The sequence below is a fragment of the Podarcis raffonei genome, chromosome 3, assembly GCF_027172205.1.
Source record: "Podarcis raffonei isolate rPodRaf1 chromosome 3, rPodRaf1.pri, whole genome shotgun sequence".
Lineage (NCBI taxonomy): Eukaryota > Metazoa > Chordata > Lepidosauria > Squamata > Lacertidae > Podarcis > Podarcis raffonei.
In genome coordinates, this window is record NC_070604.1 from 92,031,000 (window position 1) to 92,054,428 (window position 23,429).

Genomic DNA, 23,429 nt, shown 5'->3' on the forward strand with positions numbered 1-23,429 from the left:
AATTGGGTGGCTTTAAAAGAGGACTGGACAAATTAATGGAGGATTGGACTATCAGTGCCACTAGATTGGCCATTAGCCTGTAGCAGCAAACTCTTCTCATGCTCTTATAACACAATATGCTTGTGGTATTCTGGCTCTGCAGCTGCTTTTCATACTCTGAAAATAGGAAAAAATGCCACAAATCCACTTTTCTACTGGTTCTTTTTGAAAGCAAGGCTCAAGAGCTCCATAATCTTTGTTTACACACAGGCATGTGGATCCTAGTTTGGCTAAGGGACATGAACCTGGAAACTTGGTTTCCGTGCATGAATCACAATCTGGATGAGGAACCACAAATATAAAGTGTGCCAGACACATGAGTCTTAGCTCAATCTGGCAACTAAGAGTGCATAAAGAAAATTAGTCTCAGTTGCTGGTGATGGATTAGGATTTAAGAAGAGCAGCGCCAGATTAGTCCAGAGGTCCATCTAGTTCAGCATTTTGTTCTCATAGTGGCTAGCATTATGGCCATGCACAACATGGATACAATAGAACCCTGCCTCTTGTGATCCCCAGCAGCTGGTTCTTCTAATACAATGGGTCCTTCGCTGTTGTTAGACTACAGCTCCCACCACCCCTGACCATTGGCCATGCCAGCCAGGGATGATGGGGGTTGTAGTCTAAGGTTACCAGACATCTCTGTTTCCCGGGGACAGTCCTGGATTTAGAAATAAGTCCGCATTCAAAATCCATTGAAGTTGAAAAGTGTCCCTGGATTCATTGAAAAAAATCTGGTAATCTTATTGTAGTCCCACAACAGCCAGGGACCCAAGCACCAGGCATGGAACTTCTGGGGCGCTGCAGCAGGCGCCAAAACACGACATCCAATGGAAGGGGACAGATTTTGGCATTGCACAAGGTGCCATTGAAATTTGAGGCACCAAGGCCTGCCACTGCCCCAACAGCCCTGCACTATACTATGCTTAATATAGTGGAGAATATGTGGACCTCTGGAGGTCGCTGAACTACAACTCCCATCAGCCTCAGCAAGCTTAATATAAAGGAGGTGGGTAAGCAAGCAAGACCACGGTAGGTGAAAGCGGAATAAATCACATCGCAATTTCCTGCAGAAGGTTATCACAAAAACCCTGTTTTGCCCACAGGGCAAATATGGAAATAAGGATTTAGGCTGCCTGGTTTGTATATTTTACTTGTTTCTTTGCCCTGGGGCAGTGTTTGTTCATACTACCAGCTCATTTTCATAAAGATAGCAGGTTTTGCTTTTTTTGGCCCAACAGGGCAGTCATTAAAGGAAAGAGGGACCTTGGAGGTTGACCTGGGACCCTTTCCAGGAAGCGGTAAGAGAAGACGAGTTCTTTTATTTTAATCTAGGAACAAGCCAGTCTTTCTAATGAGGTATACCAATGCAGTTTTATACAAGCTCGCATACACACACACACACACACCAAGCAACTAGGACTTTATATCCATATACTCACAGCATCTGTTTACTATTAACATCTAATTAACTGTTCCCACAGAAACAAAATGCAGGCATCCCAACAGCTGGACTATAAAACCATAATGAGGTTCCACTGTATCAAACAATTGAGTCGCTCTCTTTGTGTTTTCCTTCACCGCCAGAGGGGGACACTTACTCTCCATATGGCCTCCCCTGAGCTGCAGGCCGGGCCGCGTAATAGTACTGCTTATATTCATCCATCCATACTTCAGCTGTGCGTTTGGTGTTTCTGAGGAGAGACATTTTTTTAAAAAAATGAGGGAGAAACCACAGGAGCATGCATGAAAGAGTTTTAATTGGATGCCTCAGATAAGAGCTTGAAGGGATAAATTGTGTGTGTTTGTGAGGGGGGAGAATCCCTTTCCTTCCTTTCCCCCCCAAAGGCATCTAGGTGGTGAAAACAGTAGATAAGATACAAAACAGATGGGCAGATTGTTTTAGTTTTATTACGGTTTTGTTGAGAGCTGAGGACATCTTATTTGAGGGGGCCTGCATTCATGGTGAGGTGAAGTTTTTTGGATGTGCATCTTTAAGGCAGAACTACATGTTATGTTCATTGAGCAGGTTGCAGCCCTGTCAGGGGATTTCATTTTTTTTTTAAAAAAAAAGGGGTGAAAGAGGGAGCATTTCCACTGGGACTGCAGCACATAGGAGGGAGAAGGTATAACCCTTCTCTAACTGACTGCAATTGCAATTGCACACCGACGGGGGAGGGGTAAAGCCCCATTGGTAGTTTTTCTCTATCACCATTTGCAGTGTGTGAGGGCGATATTCATCGCAATCCTAGCTGAGGAGGGAAATGCAGCTGTTGTGCATCTGTGAAGAAGTACACAGAATTCAGTGTCTGGGGATTATAGATTTTCAGTTGAAATGTGTTCTTTATTCAGTCTGTCTCCTCTTTTCCTCCCTTTCTCCCATGCCTTCTGTTTCTCCAGGTTAATCTTATTAACTTAAGGTCTGGCGAGGTTCCCTTCAGGAAACCTGCCTTCGCTTTCCCCTTTGCAGTTTCTTTTCATCTCCCATGATCACCTTCGGTTACTGTCCCTATAAAGGCGCAGCAGCCTTTAATATGTTCACTTCACATGGTATTTTACTCTTCCGAGAGACGCATGGAGCTCTGCTGCCCCAAATGGAGCTGTATCTCCCAAAATGACTGCACCATTCAGTTCAAGGATAGCTGTAGTCGTGTCCCACGGGGCAGCTCTCAAGTGCGCATTTTTGCACACGTGCTGCAGTGCACGCAGGCATTTGGAATAATTGATGTGTGTTCCCTCAAAGACATTATAATATCTACGAATGGTGCTGTCACAATTCATACGGCATGGAGAGAAGATCAACATTTTAAATATAAATAACGTGTCACAGCTAACCAAGTAACATTACTGTTCAATAAAGAGCTTCTACAGCAGTCAAGCAGGAGTAGGTGTATTTTTGTCTATAGGGGCTTCTATCACAGTTGCAGTGTCTCGTGGGCTTTTCCGGTTACATTAGTCAAAGAATGCATGTGCAAAAACATTTGGCTACAAGTAGACATAGCAAGGATGGAAGCACCAGGGCCAACTCCAGGGAATCTGGAGTATATTCAGACTGTTGCCATTTTGGGGGTAGAATTCAATCAGATACTAGCAAATGTAGGTTGCACAATTAAAAGTGATGTGGCACTCTTGAACAGCAAACCCACTTACGCCAAAATAGTGTACTCTTTGCAGTAAGGAAAGTGATGGGGAAATGCACCAGAAAGTGTGGAGTAACCATTGCTTGATGCAATGTCATATATCCCCCCCCGCCCGACAAGCATATCAGAATGAATGCTCAATAAACTGCTTAACCCCCCTACAAACTTTCTGCAAAGAAATCAGGATGAATGCTCAATAAACAGGTCATCTGGAAGTGATCCTGGGCAAACTGCCCTAAGCTCTGCCTTCAGTGGTCCCTTCTACATGGTTTTATGTAGTGGTGGGCAAATTAAAAAGGAGGCAGATCAAGCCAAGTCCCAGCAGCAAGAGGATGGTTGCCCTGCTGGGACCCTGAACTTTCCCCCAGGGTCTCATATAATGCACCTGGTCAGCTATAACTGTACAACCCAAACTTACGTGCATGGAAATTTATGGCACTGGAAAAGGTACATATATTGCCCAAAATTGGAAGAATTTGCTGGTTCCTAAGTGTAACTTAGGGACGCGGGTGGCGCTGTGGGTAAAACCTCAGCGCCTACGACTTGCCGATCGAAAGGTCGGCGGTTCGAATCCCCGTGGCGGGGTGCGCTCCCGTCGTTCGGTCCCAGCGCCTGCCAACCTAGCAGTTCGAAAGCACCCTCGGGTGCAAGTAGATAAATAGGGACCGCTTACCAGCGGGAAGGTAAGTGGCGTTCCGTGTGCTGCACTGGCTCGCCAGATGCAGCTTGTCACGCTGGCCACGTGACCCAGAAGTGTCTGCGGACAGCGCTGGCTCCCGGCCTATAGAGTGAGATGAGCGCACAACCCTAGAGTCTGGCAAGACTGGCCCGTACGGGCAGGGGTACCTTTACCTTTACCTTTAAGTGTAACTTGCAATCTCTGTGTTGTTTCCTGCCATGACTCTCTTATCACCCTTACTCATTTCTTTTCTCTGCACCATTCTACAATTCCAATTGTTCAGTGCACTACTAGTGTGAGTTTGTGAAGAATTTCACAAGCCGTGCAGTGCGGTGCACCATCTCTATGCACAGCCATACCTGTGTAATAGTTTTACTGGTGGGCAGGTGCTTGATGGGCGCCTGTACTTACTGGGGAGAGAACATGACATCAAAATGCCAAACCACATTTTCCCTCCAGTAAATATGGATTTACCCTTTTCTGGTGGAAATCTGATAAACGACCAAAAAACAAAGCAAAAGTTTACTAATCCATTTGTGATATCTGAATGGTGTGTTTGAGATACCAAGTCCTTGTCCAGAAGTACCTTTTATCACATCGTTTTCCTACAATCAGCTCTTCACATTTTCAATATGTATCCTTAAATAGCCTGAAAAAGAGAGCTATAATCTCTACTTTAACTGCCCATGACTGTGAGTTTGGGAGAATGTTGCTCACATGGCCTTTTGCAGCACATATTTTTGTTTCATTCAGCCGTCAGTGAATAAAGTAAGCCTACTTTATGTAGGTGTTGGCATTTCCTTCGGGGAAGACGTAGGGGTGCTTCTTCCTGAAGACGTGCCCAACTCGGCTGCAGGGGATGATTTCTAAACTTCCGCCACACATCCACACCCGGAATGAGATTTCTGTAAGAAAGGCTCATGTTCATCTTTTCAAAGTCTCATAGCAAGAAAGATTCCAGCTTTAGCCTTCGTTTTACCCCTTTGCCACACCAAGTCAGGCAAACCCACATACCAGAAAGAGCTTTCCTGGGCTCTCTGCCTTCTTAAGTGCATTTCAAAGCTTCTTACTGTCAGTTTGACATTAACCTATTTGAAATCTCCTTGTAACGTTGTGGGTAATGATATCGAAATGGAAAGAAGCTGGCCTCTACACAGGTAGTCCCTTTATACAGAGTCCTGTTTACGTATCAGGAAGCCTCTTGTTGTTTCTTGCTCTTGTGCTGATTAGTGCAATGTGTAGTGCCCTCCACAAGAGACCCACAGCTCATGGACAAAGGGTAAAAAACAGAATTTGGACTGGTTGCCAAACTGCAAAGCATCAGAGCTGGTAGGTCCATAGTAGGGCATCTACTCTGGGTGCACAGGGTTCCGTTCAATTCAGCCGCAAGTGTAGACTCAGTACCAAGTTAGATGGCCCAGTAGTCTGACTGCAGACAGTTCTTCAAATAGAGAACTATCCCTGGTGAAGTTGGGCACATAGCCACCACCGTAAGCAAAATATACACAGCGTGTGCGGTGATAAAAGGTTTCAGGGGGAGGCAAACAACAAGCAATTGGATGGGAGCATCTGCTTGTACGCATCCCTGGCAGAGCTGCTACATCTGCTAGGACATGGGGTCCTTTTTTCTTGCTAGCTACGCTCCCTGGAGGGGCTGAAGTTTTAAAGCCAGCTTAAAATCTGTCTCCCTGACAACCCAGTGCCTCTCCACCCCTTTCAAGGCTGCAGTTGACTCCCTCTGATCTGTAACATTGTTGTGGCCAGAAGTAATTAAATAACAAACCACCCCCACCACAAAGCCCAGTTTGAAAGAAACTTCCAGGCATGAACAAGGAGAGATTACACAAACACCCCATTTTTCACTTCTTCTTAGGCAGCCCAGGAGCTGCCCACTAAGGCAGAGTAAACTACAGGCCCAAGTCCCCTGCTGCCCTTGTCAACATTCCTTGATATCTTTGTGTCATCTAGGACAGGCACGTCCAACTCCCTATAGACCAATGGCAGTATAAAACCCATTGTCATGGGGGGGGGGAGGGAAGCCAAAGCTGTTCAGCTTTTTTAGGGGAGCCCAAAGTTGGTGAGCTTTTTTGGGGGGGGTGACAAAGTTGTCTAGCTTTTGGGGAGGTCATAAGACGCGTAAAACCAACACAGACGATAACAGGTGAATGCAGAAATACAGGAAACTAAACTAGCAATAACGACTGCCCATTTCACGTAACAGACGGGCAGAGCAAGGACAGAGAGGGGCAGAGACTTTAAACACAATGCTTTTTCCAACACGCAATTGGAAGGGAGCGATTGGAAGGGAGCCCGTGGTTGGAAGGGAGCCCACAATTGACTGCAATTGACAGCAATCACTCGGGGATCGACCAGTAGATTGCGATCAACCTGTTGGACATCGCTGTTCAAGGACATAACAAGGCTAGCTCTGATCAACAAAGTGATAATGGGATTATAGCTTGTGGCTATCTTCTCCCTTCTCTGTCCTTGCACTGGTGTAGATGTTACGCAGAGAAACATACTCCAAATATCCTTTCACTTGGTCTGAAATCATCTTACATAGGAGCTGTAAACATGGTGCAGCAAGAGAGCAGATAGGTGGACGGATCTCTTTTGGAAAACCATGTGCACACAATCATGCTCATGCTTAGATTCACTGCTTGTGAGATTGTTTTATTGATTTCAAGTGCTCCATGCAGACAACAAGCAGTTAACAACAAACAGAAGATCTCGTGTCAGGCCACAGATCATTGAGATTCCAGAACAGATGTTCCAACTCCACCCATGTGAGAGGCTCTCCCACAGCCACCATAAAATCGTCCCCGATAAGAACAGCCCATTCTTTCTCCGCTTGGTGACACGTTAGTAAAATGCACTGCACTAATTAGAGAGATCCCACAGGAAAACCCTACCAGACATTTGGAATTAACTCTGACACGGACCATTTCTTTCCTTTAAAATGCCTCCAGTGGCTAAGGTCATGGCAAATCTGTGCACACCACGTTTTACCACTCGGAGACTGTCTTTTTGCCAAGGGACCACCTGCCTACCTGCCTGCCCACCTGCCCTTTTTGCAAAGCTGATGATGGCATCAAAGAGATGACATAATATTTGCCTTTGCATTATGAACGAAAGGATGGTGCTGGTGGAAAAGTAAAGCTGGCACTTTAATAAAGGCACTGAAAAGAATTGAGCTCTTGTTTGCTTAGATTTCTGGCAAATACTAAGTGGAACTTTTGAGTGATGGATGACCAAAAGAATCCAAACTCCCCTGCCTCTTGAATCTTGGCTGGCAAGAGGCTTGTTGTAGAGTGAGAGGGACTCACCAAAATTCTCTCCACCCCAGATGTCCATCGCTGCATCATATTTTCCAAGGTGGTTGAACCAGGCCTTGTCAATTACAAAAAGACCTCCTGCAATGATAGGAGTCCTACATGGTTGGAAACAAAAGATGACAGAGACTCTCACTTGGACTCCTTTGTAAGAGGTTTTACACACACACACACACACACACACACACACACACACACACACGGAGAAATCCACATCCTTGTTTCCTGGCCCATGTGCATTTTTGATCTGTAAATAGTCAGATACACAGCTTTTTAATTCCCAGGTCTGAATATGGAAAATGTCCTGGAAGCAGGAAGGAGGTGGGATCTGAATGCACGAATGTTCCAAGTGGGACAGAGTAGCAGGCACACAAACCCTGCCCCCAATATCCTTGTGGATGGCGTCATTCCCCAACCTTCCCAGGGTTGCATGGGAAAGGTCTACAGGGGCTTTCAACTTGCGCATGCTTGAATGCAGGTGAGGACCATGATAAAGCAGTGCGCACAATTGTATAGAGGAATCTAGTTGTGTTCAAGGGAACATGACTAGAAGCCCCCCTGCAGAGCTTTCCTGCACACCACAGAAAAGGGTACAACACACATAGAGACATTGGGGGTGGGATTTGCATGGATGTCCATGTTCCCACTTTTTCATGTGGTTGGTCATATATGCCTGAGCACACCTATCGTCTGTTAGTATTCTGTTCATTTGAAAATCCACAAGCAGAGGCCAATGGGAGATAAAAGACTCTTGCAGCAGACAGCGCAACCACTAATCCCACATTGCGCATGCTCACAAACACCAGGCTGCACTGCACTAGCTAACGCCATTGGGGTTTTTTTAAAAAAAGTGTGTGTACCCAAATTCAGACTGCTAAAACTCCTTCTGGCTGCCTCTCCACAACTTCTTCAGACTCAGATTGCTTCCAGAGGCTACAGCCATTGAGGTAAATTCAGTCTGTTAAATCCCTCTGCACGTATCACGTTTCATTTATTTTTTGAGGAAAGAAAAAGTGCAATCCTATACATATCTACCCAGAAGTAAGTCCCACTGAGTTCAATGGGGCTCGCTTACAATAAGCGTGTCCAGGATTGCATCCTAGCAGGATTCCTTCTATTCTATCTAATACCTGCACACAAAATAGACCACTCAATAAATCGTCATAATAAAATTTGAAACTTGTGTTTCAAAGAAGACTTGTTATTTGTATGTCAGCCAGAAGTGCTAATGCACTCATCAGCGCCGCTCCTACAAGCCTGAAGTTTTCAGTCCTGATTGCAGGCTTCCAGACCAAAAATGCATTTAGCACTCGGGGGTTATTTACATGGCATTATTTAACTGGGGCTCTGTGCCTAGTTTTATCCTGCAAGGAGCCTCCTTTCAAGGAGAAAGTCACACTTTCTCAGAAGGACAAAGAGCTTTTAAGAAGCCCTTTGTAATCAGCTGGGGTGTGATTTGAAAACAGAGTTATTTGCCCTCCCTCTTTCCCTCCAGATCAGCTGGGAAGAAAAGGAAAGAAGTGGCACTGAGTGGGGCTGAGACTATGTGGCAAACACTGCTGTTAATTTTGCAGTGCAGATCCTACCCTCAGCAGCCTGGTTCATGCCTCAAAGAGCCTTTTCTCTTTGATTCTTCTGATGGCGGACTGTGATAAGGCAGAAATGGTACTTTCTCTCCTGCAACGGGGCAGCGTCAAAATGTGGGGATGCCAGGAGGCAAAAACGATGAGCAAGAAGAACTGGGATGCAGGAATAAAGGGAAATGCTTGGAGCATCTACCTGGCCTAGAGCTCTGAGGATGCACTGCAGGTAGATTTCCACTCTAGGATTAGGGAGGTCCAACATCTGAAGCTCAGCCTCAAAAAAATGGAATGCCTTGGACTAGCTTTTAGGGCACATATGAAAGATTGTGTCTCTTATCATGATGGCCTGTTTCCTTTGTTCCTAGTTAGGGAAAGCGGTGGCAAACTCAACCATCATTATGCAATCTTTAAAACAATGTGTATTTAAGATGCATTTCAGCAAAGCATTGAATCGTAAATTGCTGTAACCTGCTTTGGGACCTGCTTGGAGAAGGGTGAGTAATAAACAACAGCAACAACAATTTATTATTCATATGCTGCCCATCTGACTGGGTTGTCCCAGCCATTCTGGGCAGCTTCTAACACATTAAACACAGCAGGACATCAAACATTAAAAATATCAGAAACAAGCCCTACTTCTAATTTATTATGGGTTAATATGCTTTGAGCCAAACTGTCATAGGACACATTTTTCAGTATGTATCAAATCAGTGGTGGGGAGACTTTTTCAGCCTGAAGACCTTCATTCCCAAATGGTGGGTGGGGCCAGAGACAAAGGGACTGGAGAAATAGGGCATTTGTTCAGTGAGCTGCAGTCCAGCCACACAAAACCCAGCTATTTATACACACGCACACACCCTTATTCATCCAAGCAAGCAATCGGCACTAACACAGTTCCCAGCCAGGCAAAAAAAGCACATGAACAATGAGCAGAGCAGGCTACTGAGAGGGTGTAGTCTGGGGAGCCCCAAAGGCTGGGCAGAGAGATTCAGTGGGGTGGGGTGGTGAGTGCTGAACTAAGACCCGGGAGACCAGGGTTCAAACCCCTACCCAGCCACGAAGCAACTCTCAGCCTCACCTACCTCACAGGGTTGTTGCGAGGATATTTGAGAGAGGAGGAGAGCCATGTACACCACCTTGGACTCCTTGGGGGGAAAGTGGAATATCAAGGAGATGACGACAGAGAGGCCTCGGGAGCCACAGTTGGCTCTTGCGCCTAGGGTTCCCTACCACAGCATTAAAGCAAAGTATCTTTTGCCTCTCTTCCGCAGTTCTGTGCTTGTCACCCCTGTTTTCCCTTCCTCCTTCTTGTCACTTACTTGATGGGCTCTGTGGGGTCTGTCCGCTTTGCCTTCTGCTCGGGAGAAAGTTGTTCCCATTTAAAATGCAGGCTCCAGTCGAACCCTAAATAGGAAGTGAACAGCGGGAACAAAGGGATTAGAGATGGTGCTTCCAACTACGGACCCATCGTCACCAAGCTGCTTTGCATCAATATCATTGCATGAGTTATATTGATAATCAACACGGCGATTAGTCTTATCCAGGAGGGGATTTCACATCTTCCCATTGCCAAAGAAGAAAAGTCACAGCCTTAATATCCAGTTTCTAGATCATTTTGTGTCATATCATTAGCTGTCAGGGACTGGAGAGAGGAGGAATGGTGGAGACTGCCTCCCCAGCCTGAACCTTCCAGAGAAGAGGAAGACAGTATAGATTTACAAGAAGGGTTTGCAGAAGGTCACAGCTCAGAGAAAGATGAGGGGCAAATTTGGGAGGCAATGGGAAGCAGAGGAAAGCAGAGCTGGAGCAGCTGGCTGACACATTATCACTAGAAAGCATTCCAGACATCCCTTCTCCCAGAATCTGGCGAGCATTGAAAGCAGGAGAGTAAAGGGCTTGGAGACAAATGGCCCCACTGTAAGGTGAGTGGTGCTGTTGACGATTGAGGAGAGAAGGGGGGTGGAGATTACTTGGAGCAATGCCATTATTCTAAGCGGCAGCATTTCTAAGCCTCTCTCTGTGACTATTGAATAAAAAACATTGGTAAGACCTTCCTTGTCTATCTGTTCCTGGCAGCCTACACTGCCCCGTTGCAGGAGAAAAAGCACCTGATTAGCACATCTTTATCTAATGAGAAAGAACTGTGAGATCTGTGGTAGCTTACACATCAGAGGTGGCTCACTGGGTGGAGCAAGGCTGCTATGCCCACTTTCTAGCAAGTGAGTTGCTGTTGCTTACAGGGGAAAGATGAGATGACAGGGAGGCTGGTGCAGTGGAAAGGTGGCAGAGCCAATCTGGTGTTCCTGCCAGTACGTTGGTGCTATCCTGACCTCCTTGTCACCTCCTTGCCCCCATCTCTATTAGCAGTAGCAACCAACCTGCCAAGAAGCCCACATACAAATTCCACCTCACCTGGTCGGAAGTTTCTGTCACACACAGCAGTTGGTATATTACTCTTTCTCTCCCCAGCTGCACATCAGCCTCACTTTATTACACACGGACTATTAAAAGGAGCCCAGATGCAGTGGTGGGTTTCAAGGAGAATTTAACTGATTAGCAATGAAACTCATTTTTCAAAAACCCAGTATGGATTTTGCAAGAAAATCAAAGCTGTCTTGGGTCATAAAGACTCCGTTAAGAACATGAGCTCTGTTGGGTCAGGCCAAAGGCCCATATAGTTCAGCACCTGTTCTCCCAGCAGCCAACCAGATGCCTATTATTATTATTATTATTAGTAGTAGTAGTAGTAGTAGTAGCTTGTTACCAAAGTCTCCAAGGGACTTACATTTGAAAACATAAACCAAAACGCATTATACCATCAGAATTTCACATAAAACTTTAACGTTCTTACACAAACACCTACAAATATCCCTTTCCAACTGTAAGTTCCCTTCAAGTTGTTTTTCAGAGACATGCTGTCTCTCATTCTGGAGGTGGAATGTGACTAGTAGCCACTGAAAGCTTTCCCCCCCTTCGAGAATAACATAAGAATAATTAACAAATCTAAATTCCCTTTAATGACAACCAAGTTGGTGGCTTTCATTACGTCTTGCAGTAGCAAGCAATGCAAGTACATAAATATAACACTTGTACTCCACATTTCACTCAGGACTTCCTGCATTGCAGGGGATTGGACTCGATGACCCTCGGGGTCTCTTCCAACCCTACAATTCTATGTTTCTATACCTCTTATTTCCCTCTAGTGACTTTGCTCATGCACTTGGCTGAACCAGGCATAGCAAGCAAGGTACCCCACCTGCCAATATCTCATATGCACCAGTTAGCATGTTAGTGGCCCCTGGCCTAAACATTTACCTGTGTACAGGTGACTGCAGACTCACCTCCTCTCAGATCTGAAGAAGCTGCCACATAAGCAAAAGTGTCCAGGTTGATGATGTCAATAACTGGACTCACCACGTGCTTTGGGTCCTGATAACAAAGATGAAAGTACAATAAATATATTTGTGTATTACATTTACGCAACAAGGGTATTGCATTTCCCAGTCCTGGAAGGCATTAAAAGTTGTACTTGGGAAAATGGGACTTTCCCCGGAATTTGCCAGAAGGCTGTGAAAGGAGGGAAGAGAATACCAACATCCCAACCCAATAAAATGAAGGATCAGATGCAGAAGAACTTTTTTCAGCTCACAACAGATTGGTTCCATTCTATTAAACCTCTTTTTTTTTTTTTTACACTGCTTCTGAGATTAGTGCACTTTGTTTCCTCATGAGTATCACAGGATATTGTGGATATTGCACTGGGTAATGTTTGTGATGTTGCAAACAAAGAGCAACACTCTCTCCATCTTTGCCAATTTGAGGGTGGAGCTGTCCTATTCTACAGCAAGTCTGTCACTTCTCTGTCATCACACAAAGAGAGGACAGAATACTCTGGTACTGAATTGAGCCTTTTTGGAGTATCGTTTCAGGGAAGTGGTGCCATTGGAGCCTACTTTCATTCAGAAAGAATGAGAATCATCCAAAACACGTTGATGAAAAAGTCAGACGGGGTGGTTGTTTTCACTGCAGAAGGAATATCTGTTCATAGAGAAATTCCCAGAAGATGCCAGTTTATTTCTTTTAATTAGCTGAAACGTTTTCTTTTAAACAGAAAAAGTGCTATGGGCATGGTCAGGCACTTCCCTGGGCTAATTCTTAGGCTGCTGTAGAGATGCAAGAGCCTCTATGCGTACTTTAGGGTCCCAAATGGGGGGGGGGCAGTGATTTGTGTAAAGCAAACAAACACCTGCACTTAGGGGCACAGATTCCATATATCGCCTAGGCAGGGCCAGCCCAGGATGTTTTGCCGCCTGGGGCAAAACAAACAATCTCCCGCTGTCCTGAAAAGGAGCAAGCAGTGTGTGTGTGTGTGTGTAAGTGGTAGAAGATGACAAGTGCAGGAGGTAGAGAGCGGTGTGCTCCTTGGAGGCTGGGTCTGCCACCTGAGGCGACTTCCTTACTGTGCCTAATGGCCCTGGTATTATGAGGCTGTTCTGGCATTCTGAGCAGAAGGCCTTGGCTCATCATCTGTGCCTTTAAGGGGTTCCTTCCTGCCAGCATTATTGGAGAGGGGCAGGATCTAGCCAAGTGGAAGAGGTTCCCAGTATGCTCCGATAAAGTCCATTGGAAAGGCAACAAGAAAGGAAAGCAGCGAGGAGGTAAAATACGTGAAGAAACTTATGTCTTTTCTGAGCGCTGGGGCACCACCTCCCATGTCAATCAACTTCTCCTAAATCCATTGTTGAGCAGTTCCTTTGTACAGGAAGAGAAGCTTTTATTTTTATTGCAAGGGGAGTTGCAAATATTTGGTCGAATAATTTAACACCTCTAAGCAAACTCACCCCTTTGAAACCTGCTTCCTTAATATTTTTCTGCTGACTGTCAGTGGACAAACCGAAGGGAAGCAGCTGAAGAACATGCAGCCCATAAAGTCAGCAATGAGGAAAGGCAAAATCACTGCTAAAGTTCAATGCAAGCCAGTGGGGAAATCCTTTTGAACTCAATGGGACTTACTTCTGAGTTAGAAAAGCTTAGAATGGCACTATCAACAGTACAAGAGAATCTCTCCTCACTCCCACACCTGGCAATTGCTGTGGCTTTTCCACTTGTGAGAAAAGAGTTTGAAAGAATTAGATTTGACTGTTATGTTTATATAACACCCAGGCAACTGTGTGGCTAACATACGCCATAAGACAAAGAAATACAATTTTTTACTCTTTTTTCTTTTATCTTTTAAAAGCACATTAAAATAATAAATAAACTACAAAGCAAAGAAGTCAGGCAACCCCACCCCACCCCACAAAACCCCACCTAAAATTATCATAAAACTCAGCAGCTAAAAAAGCAATATTTGGTTCTTATTGCTCAATTAATATATAGCCATAGGTGGAAGAGGAGGGCCCAAATATCTATCAGGGTGGTGGTACAGCAAAATTTTGTCAGCTCTGAATGTCCTTTTCCTTTCTATTTCTTTGTTTTGTTTTGTTTTTAAATAGCCCAGACTCCAGTTATAGCTCAAAGCTTCAAGCTCTTCTCCCTATGAGACCAAATCCCTTTCCACAGGTATGCAGCTGACTGAACACTGTTGGGAATCAGCTCTTGCAAAAAGCTGGGTGTGAAAATTCTCTTAATTATGCTGCGGTGCATAAATCCGGTAGCCAACGGTGGCCCCTAAAATTGGGTCTTGCACATGGCTTGATGAAGAGAGGCAAAAACCTAACTTCCAAGAAAGCTTGAGCCCTGGAATGCCTCAATTAAACAGTGCAAACTGAAAGGAAAATAGGAAGCTGCCTTATACTACCTACTGGTCCATTTAGTTTAGCATCAGGTATTCTGGCTGGCAATTGCTCTCCAGGATCTCAGAAAGAGGTCTTCACCCTTACCTTCTACTACTACCAGTATTATGGGATGCCTGGGGTTTAACCTAGAATCTAGGTTAACCTAGAGTCTCACCACTCTATTCTGATACTCACTTGGGATTAAAACACAGCAAGATCAGAGAGGAAGGCATTGAATTTATTCCCAAACTGGACTTTGGACCACCGGTGTCCCATGAGCTTCATTTGAGTAAGCCACAGCATGTCTGTAGATCTGTGGTTGATGGTGGGAGATGGCACATCCATAGCATGAAACACCCATATTCATTTTAAATTGTATTCCTATTGCTTTTTTGTTTCTTATATTCTATCCTATTGCATTTGCAATTTGAATTCTATAGAACTACAATGGCTAAGATAGAAAAGTCATTAAGTGGTTGGCCAGCAAGTCCTCAGTAATTTTCAAGTAGTTCTTGGAGGGGGGGATGTTTGGGAACTACTGAAATATTGTGCTTAATACATAAGACTGAAATGATCTTGAATGTCTATAATATCTACTCTCTGAGCATTTTGTTGTAATTTATGGGCTCTGCTGTGGTGGTGGTAGAATCATGGGGCTAAAATAGATGCAAAGATTATATAGATCACATAAGAAGGCAGCAAATAGCTTCAGCCTGAGGCTGGAAGTGCCTTATGTTTTCTTCATAAACTCTCCCCACCCCCAGTATAAAACTAACCTACAGCTAACCCACACAATCTTTTAAAGTTTAAATAACTCTAATTACCATAAAAAAGTTATTCTCTTAAAATTAATTCCCCTACAGCAGGAGTTATTCTCCTACAACTATATTTATTCTCTGACAATTAATTCGAATAATTTTAACATATATTAGAAGATAAGGTTGAGTCTTTATAGCAAGCCCATTATAGCAGGAATAAAAGATAACCGAAGAAAGTATAATCAAGGAAGGAAGGAAATAAATCCAAAATGGGTCGTGAAAGATATCTTCTACTACCAGTGTTGTATAAAAAGCGCAGAGGAAGAGAGGAACAGTATATATATTTTATTCCAAATCTTGGCTCGAGCTGATAGCAATGTTTATAGGCAACTTTTACTGTGGGATCTGGGATGTTTAGGTAAAAGCTTCCCAGTTGGTGTTCGGGTAAGAATTATTGGATGTGTAGAGACAGTACCGACTCTCCTGAATCACTTATATATTTTAAAAAACCAGCCCTCTCTGTCAATACCCTGGAGAAGTCAAAGGAACAGTGGTACTTCGTACTCAAACGGCTTGGCTCCCGAACAAATCGGTTCCCAAACACCACAAACTCGTAAGTGTTCCGGTTTGTGGACATTTTTTGGATGCCGGATGTCTGACTCCCGGAACGGATTAAGTTCGAGAACCAAGGTACCACTGTATTCTCATTCTTCCTCTCCTGCATATATACAGAGCCTGATCCATACAGAAGAGAGAGTCCCACCAAGAGAGGCCAGGAATTGATCCATGCAATGCAGGTGCTGTACCATGGAGTCAGGGCCGTCTTACCCATAGGCGCTAGGGGTGCAGGGCACCCAGTCGCCGGGCTCTTAGGGGTGCCAGGCAAGAGTCCAGGGCCTGAGAGGTGAGTCCAGGGAAGAGCCCGCCTGTCGGTTGGAGCGCCACAGCCGGCTCTTCTGCTGCTCTGTGCCGTGAGTTTGGGGGTGACTGAGCCAGCGAGACACTGAGGCGGCTGGCCGGCTCCGCCCTCCTGCATGCCTGGGACTGAGCAACCGGGGGGGGGCGCCGGGCGTATCTTTGCACCCTGGTGCTTAAGACAGCCCTGCACGGAGTCACAACCCTTCCACTGCACCACTAGTATGTTAATGATATTCATGGAATGGGCCAGTATATATAACAGATATATTTAATGATGCATATGGAGAAGGGCTGTAGCTCAGTGGCAGTGCATCCTCTTTGCATGAAGACGGCCCCAGATTCAATCTTAGGCAACCCCAGGGAGGGACTGGGAAGACTCCCTGTCTGATGCCATGGAGAGTTGCTGCCAGTTAGATCTAGACAGGCTAATAGTCTGACTTGGGGTAAAGCAGCTCCTTATGTTCTCTGCTGCTCAGTCTGTGGCTTTGATATCCTGCAAGGAACCAACAACAACCAATGTGCTTGAGGGTCTCTCCAAGGAGAGAGGTTGGAGGGGATGGAAGTTCAAGTCCTACACAGATAAGGGCTTCCCAATCTATATAGATCTGGCCTCAGATTTATTGAAATCCATTCAACTGCCACTTCAGCCATCGCCCAGCTTGAACTTCCATCCCCTCCAACCTCTTTCCTTGGAGAGAACCTCAAGCACATTAGTTGCTGTTGGTTCCTTGCAGGATATCAAAGTCACAGACTGAGGAGCAGCAATCACCTCCAGAGAAAAGGTGCACAAGAAGTTGTTCCGCTGTGAAGGAAAGGGAGGCACGACTAATCTCCTTGATTCCCTTTTGCAACGTTACCTGGTTCTAATCTACCAACAAAAAGGCCCTCAAATGCTCAAGTACTATCTAGCTTAACAGGCTTGTGATTGCCCCAGATAACAGTCACCAATGCTGGAGCAAACAATATTCAGATAGCTGATGGCGGAGAAGAGTAAGTAATGAAGAAAGAAGAGGTTGCTTAGCATCTTTCCTTCAAGCTGGATTCATGCAAAACTATATAGTTTCATGTTCCACCCCCCCACCATCTCTCTTCAAACAGGAAAAACAGGAGTGGTGTGTGTGTGTGTGTGTGTGTGTGTGTGTGTGTGTGTGTGTGTGTTGGATAGTGGAACATCACCATCCATTGGCTCATTACCATGACATTAACAAAAGCCTGTTTTCAGGTGATGAAGATTGATTCCTTCTGTAAAAACGCCTTGGGCCTTGTAATTACATTTTAGGGGAAAGTTATTTGGCTAAAACAAATTGGTAGTGGTAGAGACATCAGCTCTCCAAGTAAAAACAAGACAGCATGCAGAGGCACAAATCCGTACCTGCGCTAAACAAAGTGGAATTCCCCTGCAAGCGAATACTTCTGCTTTGTAATGCTCTCCCAGTTACAGATAATGGACATCCCCCTTATCTGACACGAATTCATTTAGTCAAAGCCGCTCATTTCCACAAACAAATGTGCTCCCAAGTGCTGCTTCTGCCTCCATTATCTATTCATTTCTGGGTGGTTATTTTGAGCCCTCTTGGGCTGAAGGACTTGAGTCCTGACATCCGCCCCTAGCTGCCCCCTCCAGCACCAGAAGTAACTGTCAAGAGGGACTGAGGCCTCTCCTTCCATACATCAGGTGGATGGTGGCTCCTGGCTCCTTTATTAATGGCTGAGAGGCCAAGAGAAGGGAAGGGGATAACATTGACACCTTTCCTGAGGTCTCCTGTGTTCCCGTTGCTGCTGCCGAATTGCATAAAATAAGGTCTCTGTAGAAGTGGAATGCTGAGACACAGCCATGGGAGAAAGTCGTTTCGGTTCAACATGATTCTCGCTTCCGCAAACAATATGTTTAGGGATGCTTTTAGTATTTGATTAATTATTGTATTTAAATATTTTGTTGGAAGCCCAGCCAGACGGGCGGGATATAAATAATAATAAATTGTTGTTGTTTGCAATCCAAAACAAATCTATCCTGCAAAATTTGAAGGGTTCTGAATGTAGTGGTGTAGTTCTCCATCTGAAAAAGGTGTATATTAGGTGAAAGTGTGCTTAAAAATGCAAATATTAGTGAAGATAACATAAAATGCATTGTATTGGGGGAAATGTGTATATTAGGAAAATTTGCATACAAAAATGTGTGTATGTGCATTCAAAAGGCTGGCAAGCTTTTGTGAGGAACTTTTTTTTTTTAAGAGCGAACTGAAGTGAAATGTGGAAAGAAACCAAAAGTGACAGATTTTGTAGTGGTTAGAGTAGGGCCTGGATGACCAGGGTTCTCCACTTCGTCCAGAAGCTCACTGACTGACCTCGGGCCAGTCACTCTCTCTCTCTCAGTCTAACCTACCTCACAGGGTTGTTGTGAGAACGGGATGAGGAGGGGGGTAACCCATTCATGCCCCTTTGACCTCCTTGGATGGAAAAGTGAGATAGAAATGCAACGCATGAGTAAATGAATGAATACTGGCACCCCACTGAAGAGGACCCCCTTCTACCAGGTCCTAAACGGAGACTGCAAGCTTCTCCCATACGGGATTCAGCTCCACAAACAGCAGAGCTCTATGCAGATGCAGCCAGGCAATGGAAGCATCAACAAAACCTCAAGGAGACCCTGTCACCTCATGTATCCATCAGAGAAATATGTATCTGTCATGTGTACTTTGCCCGAGAGACACTTTTCTTTTAAAGTGTCTTTGGGGTTTGATGCCCAGCGTTAATTTACTATTCCATTACACCCTCCCCTGCTTACACACACAAAGACACGGGTACACTTTGCTTCTTGGACGCTTGCCATGCGTTAGAAATCTGGCTAAACAGATGTTTTGCTGAATGAAAAATGGAAAGTGACATGATGCAGGTTGCGGGGGGGGGGCGGGGGGGCAGTTGCTGATTCAGATGCATTCTGGGTTCTCGATCTCTTTGAAGCGCAGAAGTTTATTAAGCCGAAATGGACTGCTTCCTGCAAGCCACAAATTAAGAGAAGACCATTAATCTTTGGAATGGGAGGAAGAAGAGCATGGCAGGCAAAAATGAGTCGCCTTTCCAGCACCAGGCTGAAGGTGGCAGCATTAACATTTAATACAGTTGAACAAACACGGTTTGACACTGGCAAAAAAGAAAAGAAAAAAAGACGGGGTGTAATTTTCGCTTGGAAGTAAGATAGCACAGGTGTGAGACTTCCCCACCTTTAAGGTGGGAAATGTGGGTGTAGGGAAAGAAAAGAAACATCTATTTTACATGTATACAACCATTCATCTGTCCCATCAACATTTACTCAACGACCCGAAAAAAGGCAAAGTGGAACAAAGTAGTTTTGAAAGGCTACAAATGTACATCTAAGGCATATGGCCCCTTGATCTCCTTACATGATGGTCCCTCTGTTTATCCCATCCAGTCCACACTGGAAATGAAATTAAAGCGCTCAGCATCTCAAATAAAATGAGCTGGGTTGCAAAAGCTATTAACTAAGTGATGTGCTCTTCAGGAAAGAGAGGAAGGTACAGTGGTACCTCGGGTTACAGACGCTTCAGGTTACAGACTCTGCTAACCCAGAAATAGTACCTTGGGTTAAGAACTTTGCTTCAGGATGAGAACAGAAATCGCACGGTGGCAGCAGGAGGCCCCATTAGCCAAAGTGGTGCTTCAGGTTAAGAACAGTTTCAGCTTAAGAACGGACCTCCAGAACGAATTAAGTTCTTAACCCGAGGTACCCCACTCCCACCATCTGGCTGGATGCCACATCATCCTTGGACTGAGACCAGCCCTGATAACAGTGTTATGAGTTTCAAGGGGGCCAAGGCTGCATCTAGTAAGGGTTGGAATCTAGTCGAAGAGGCTGCTAAACTGGCCAGGCAAGTTTCTTTGTAAGATAATCGCCACTTAAGCACTCAAATAAAATGACCTAGGTTGCAATCTGGCTGACTGCCACGTCATCCTAGGACGGAGAAGAGCAGTGCTGGGCATATGTGCCATTTGTGTGTGTGAATTGGGCTGATGCTGGAAGCTGGGGACACAGAGACATGTTTGCTCTGTGCTGGACTTGAGGCTCCCCTGTACACCTAACGAGGAAGCAAGGGGTGGGAAACCTGTGAGCCTCTCCATCCTATGCACAGGTTGTGTATGTGTAAATAAAGCCATATATCCTTAAAGTCTCCACTGGCTTTCATTCCAAGGAAACTGAACCCTGGGGAAGAGTACTTGAAACTTCTGGAGTCTCTCACTGCTGGGAAATTGGGATAGCGCATAGCAATATAACTGCTGTATGAGAGGCACGCATGCCTGGCTTTTTTTCACTTCACAACCACGCATCAAGCTGACTGGCTGATTTTTTTAAAGGCTCCGTGTTTGCCTCAGACTCCCTTTCTCTTTGCCTATACGAGTCAGGCGTTCTGTGCTCTGGACCTTGAGATTGCTTACTTTTGCACTCATCCTCCCACAAATCCTGTACCACTTTTTGGGGATGTGTGTGTGGAATCTCTGACACTACAAAGCAGGTTCCTCATTGAAATGCAAGCCGCTAAGAGCACGAGAAACCACTGAGCTGGCCCCTCTTTCAAAAATTTATGCAGGCTTCAATTTTGATTGTGTGGGTTTTGTTCTTTTTTAAAAAATGGGAGGGAAATGAAAAGAAAAAGAGAAATTACAAATAAGAGAAGTTAACAGAGGTGACGTTTTGCTTTTATGCTTCATTCAGGCCCCGCCGCTGCTGCTGCCACTGCAACCATGTAATGAAATTCCTACGGCGCTGCTGCATATGGCATCCACATTCATCCATCACATCAGCTCTGAGCATGAGCTACATTCTCCCAATGCTGCAAGGGAAATACAGCTTGAGCTGCCATCCTGCTGGCTGCGAATCATCAAACATCTCATGTGGGAAAGGCGCCGTCAACCACTCTGATAGAGAGATTCGGAAGCGGGCGAGTGAGCGGGTGGGTGCAGCGCCTGCCAACCTAGCAGTTCGAAAGCACCCCCGGGTGCAAGTAGATAAATAGGGACTGCTTACCAGCGGGAAGGTAAATGGCGTTCTGTGTGCTGCGCTGGCTCGCCAGATGCAGCTTTGTCACGCTGGCCACGTGACCCGGAAGTGTCTGCGGACAGCGCTGGCCCCCGGCCTCTTGAGTGAGATGGGCGCACAACCCCAGAGTCTGTCAAGACTGGCCTGTATGGGCAGGGGTACCTTTACCTTTACCTTTTAGGAGGTTAAAGGGGCCATGCTCAAAGCAGAGCAACTTCGCTTGTGCACCATTTCCTAAACACACACCTCAGAAGAAAGTTCAGAGGACATCAGTGGGATTTGCTGCCCAGTAAAACATGCTCAGCATCAGGAAATAGGAACTGTGGGCGCATAAAGCAGTGCTGACAAAATAATTAATGCCTTGTTGCAAGATGCCTTAGGATGAACATTCCTCCTGTGGAGAAGAGAACCAAGTCTTATGTTTGAGCAAGGATGGTTCTGGGTTTAAATCACTGATCAGCTTCCTGGATGTCTCTGGAGAAGTCACGAGTTTACTGCACAGGACTGCTGGGTGATGTTTAAAAACACATAGTTTTGCTTCATATACTAGAACATGCTGCAAAAAATTATACTAAGTAATAGATAGATTGAAACTAACAAATGGGAGGTATTCTGAAGGGTGGAAGACCCTGAAAAGGAAATACTTTTCATGATAACTTATTTACTGTACTTGCCATATTTACATGAATGTCACACACACTTTTTTGGCCAAATTGTCGTGAAAATTAGAACGCGCATTAGATTTGATGGCGCATTAGATTCGATTGCAAGCTTGAGAAACAATGCTGATGTAGCAAATACTTTTTTTTTTTTGGTTGCAGGGTTTTGAAAATTGAGGTGTGCCTTAGATTTGATGTTGCATTAGATACGCATAAATCTTTGAATGCCTGCTTTTATTGTTTTGGATATACTGGGGTGAAGGAAGCAACATTTAACAATGTGCTACTACAGCAGCAATGGGAAACGTGTGTTCTTCCTGATGTTGTTTAACTCCAGCGCCCATCAATCCAATGGCCACTGATGATGGCAGCCAAATATCAGTTCTGCAACATCAGGACCTCCAGCTCCCCATCCTTGTGCTATGGCCCATGGCTAACTGGTAAAACCGAGCCAACATTTCAGTGTCATTTCTGAGTATAGCTCCTTGCGTACACTTATTCAGAGCAACCTTTATTGCTCCCATTTTACAGATGGCACTATCCAATCAAGAGAGGCAAAGGAAGCCCATCGAAGCTGCAAGATACATTGTCAGAGAGAGATGCCAAGAGGTTCCCTGTCCGCATGAGGAGGCTACGAGGACACAACCGCAATGCCTTTATCTCTCCGAGAAGGACAATATTGGAGCTTTAATCTCATGTTCCCGTCTTTACCAGAAAGAGAACGCCATTGTCTGCTGTGAAAAAACCAGCAGGATTTAATTCCCATTAAATCAATTTATTAAAGCTTAATTTGCATGAAATTAAATTCAGCCCCTATTCAAAGAGCCATCACTCCCCTAAATCATTCAGTACTGGGAATTGAACATAGGCCTAATTAAAAACTTGGCTGGAGCCATGCCTGCCTATTCCCTGTGTACCACTCAGCAACCCTGACAGGAGCCCTGGGGCTCTGCTCACTGAATTTGCATACACACGGGACGGCCCCTTCTTCGCTTGTTCTGCAGTATGGGCCTTCACTTCTGGGCCTCATCTGACACACATCACTCACTGAAACGCTGGTCCAGGGTATCAGTTCTGCTCAGTCATCATTTCGAAGTGGACCTGAGCACATTTATTGCCAAGGCATCAGAAATACACTCAAAGGAGGAAAAGTTATTGGACATCTACAGAGCAGATTCCAAAATGTCTTAGAAAACAACTACAGGGTTGTTTTTCCCCATGACATAGCTGGGTTTGGATTATTATTTTTCCTGGATAAGTGTACAGCTGTTTGATGCTTTGGAATCTGAGTCCACAAACCAGTCCAGGAATCGGGACTCGGGACACAGGCTAAGCTCAGTGGCGGAGGACATGTCTGGCTGAAGAATGTCCCAGGTTTGGTCCCCGTTCTCTGCATAGAAAAGGGTCAAGTAGCATTTCCTTTGCCTGAGACCTATAGTGAGCTATAGGCGGGCAGAGGTGGATGGATAGTCTGACTTGGTTTAAGGCAACTTC

At 45.1% G+C, this 23,429-nt stretch overlaps 1 protein-coding gene across 1 annotated transcript in view; it reads right to left on the reverse strand.

Moving 5' to 3' along the window:
- Positions 1-23,429, reverse strand: part of GALNT14 (polypeptide N-acetylgalactosaminyltransferase 14) — a 254,532-nt gene that overhangs the window by 23,054 nt on the left and 208,049 nt on the right. Inside the window, exons 7-11 of the mRNA XM_053383010.1 lie at positions 12,112-12,199; positions 10,090-10,174; positions 7,182-7,285; positions 4,634-4,760; positions 1,638-1,730 (exon numbers count right to left, since the gene is read on the reverse strand). Coding sequence (XP_053238985.1) covers positions 1,638-1,730; positions 4,634-4,760; positions 7,182-7,285; positions 10,090-10,174; positions 12,112-12,199 — 497 coding nt within the window. The remainder of the gene's footprint in view (positions 1-1,637; positions 1,731-4,633; positions 4,761-7,181; positions 7,286-10,089; positions 10,175-12,111; positions 12,200-23,429) is intronic.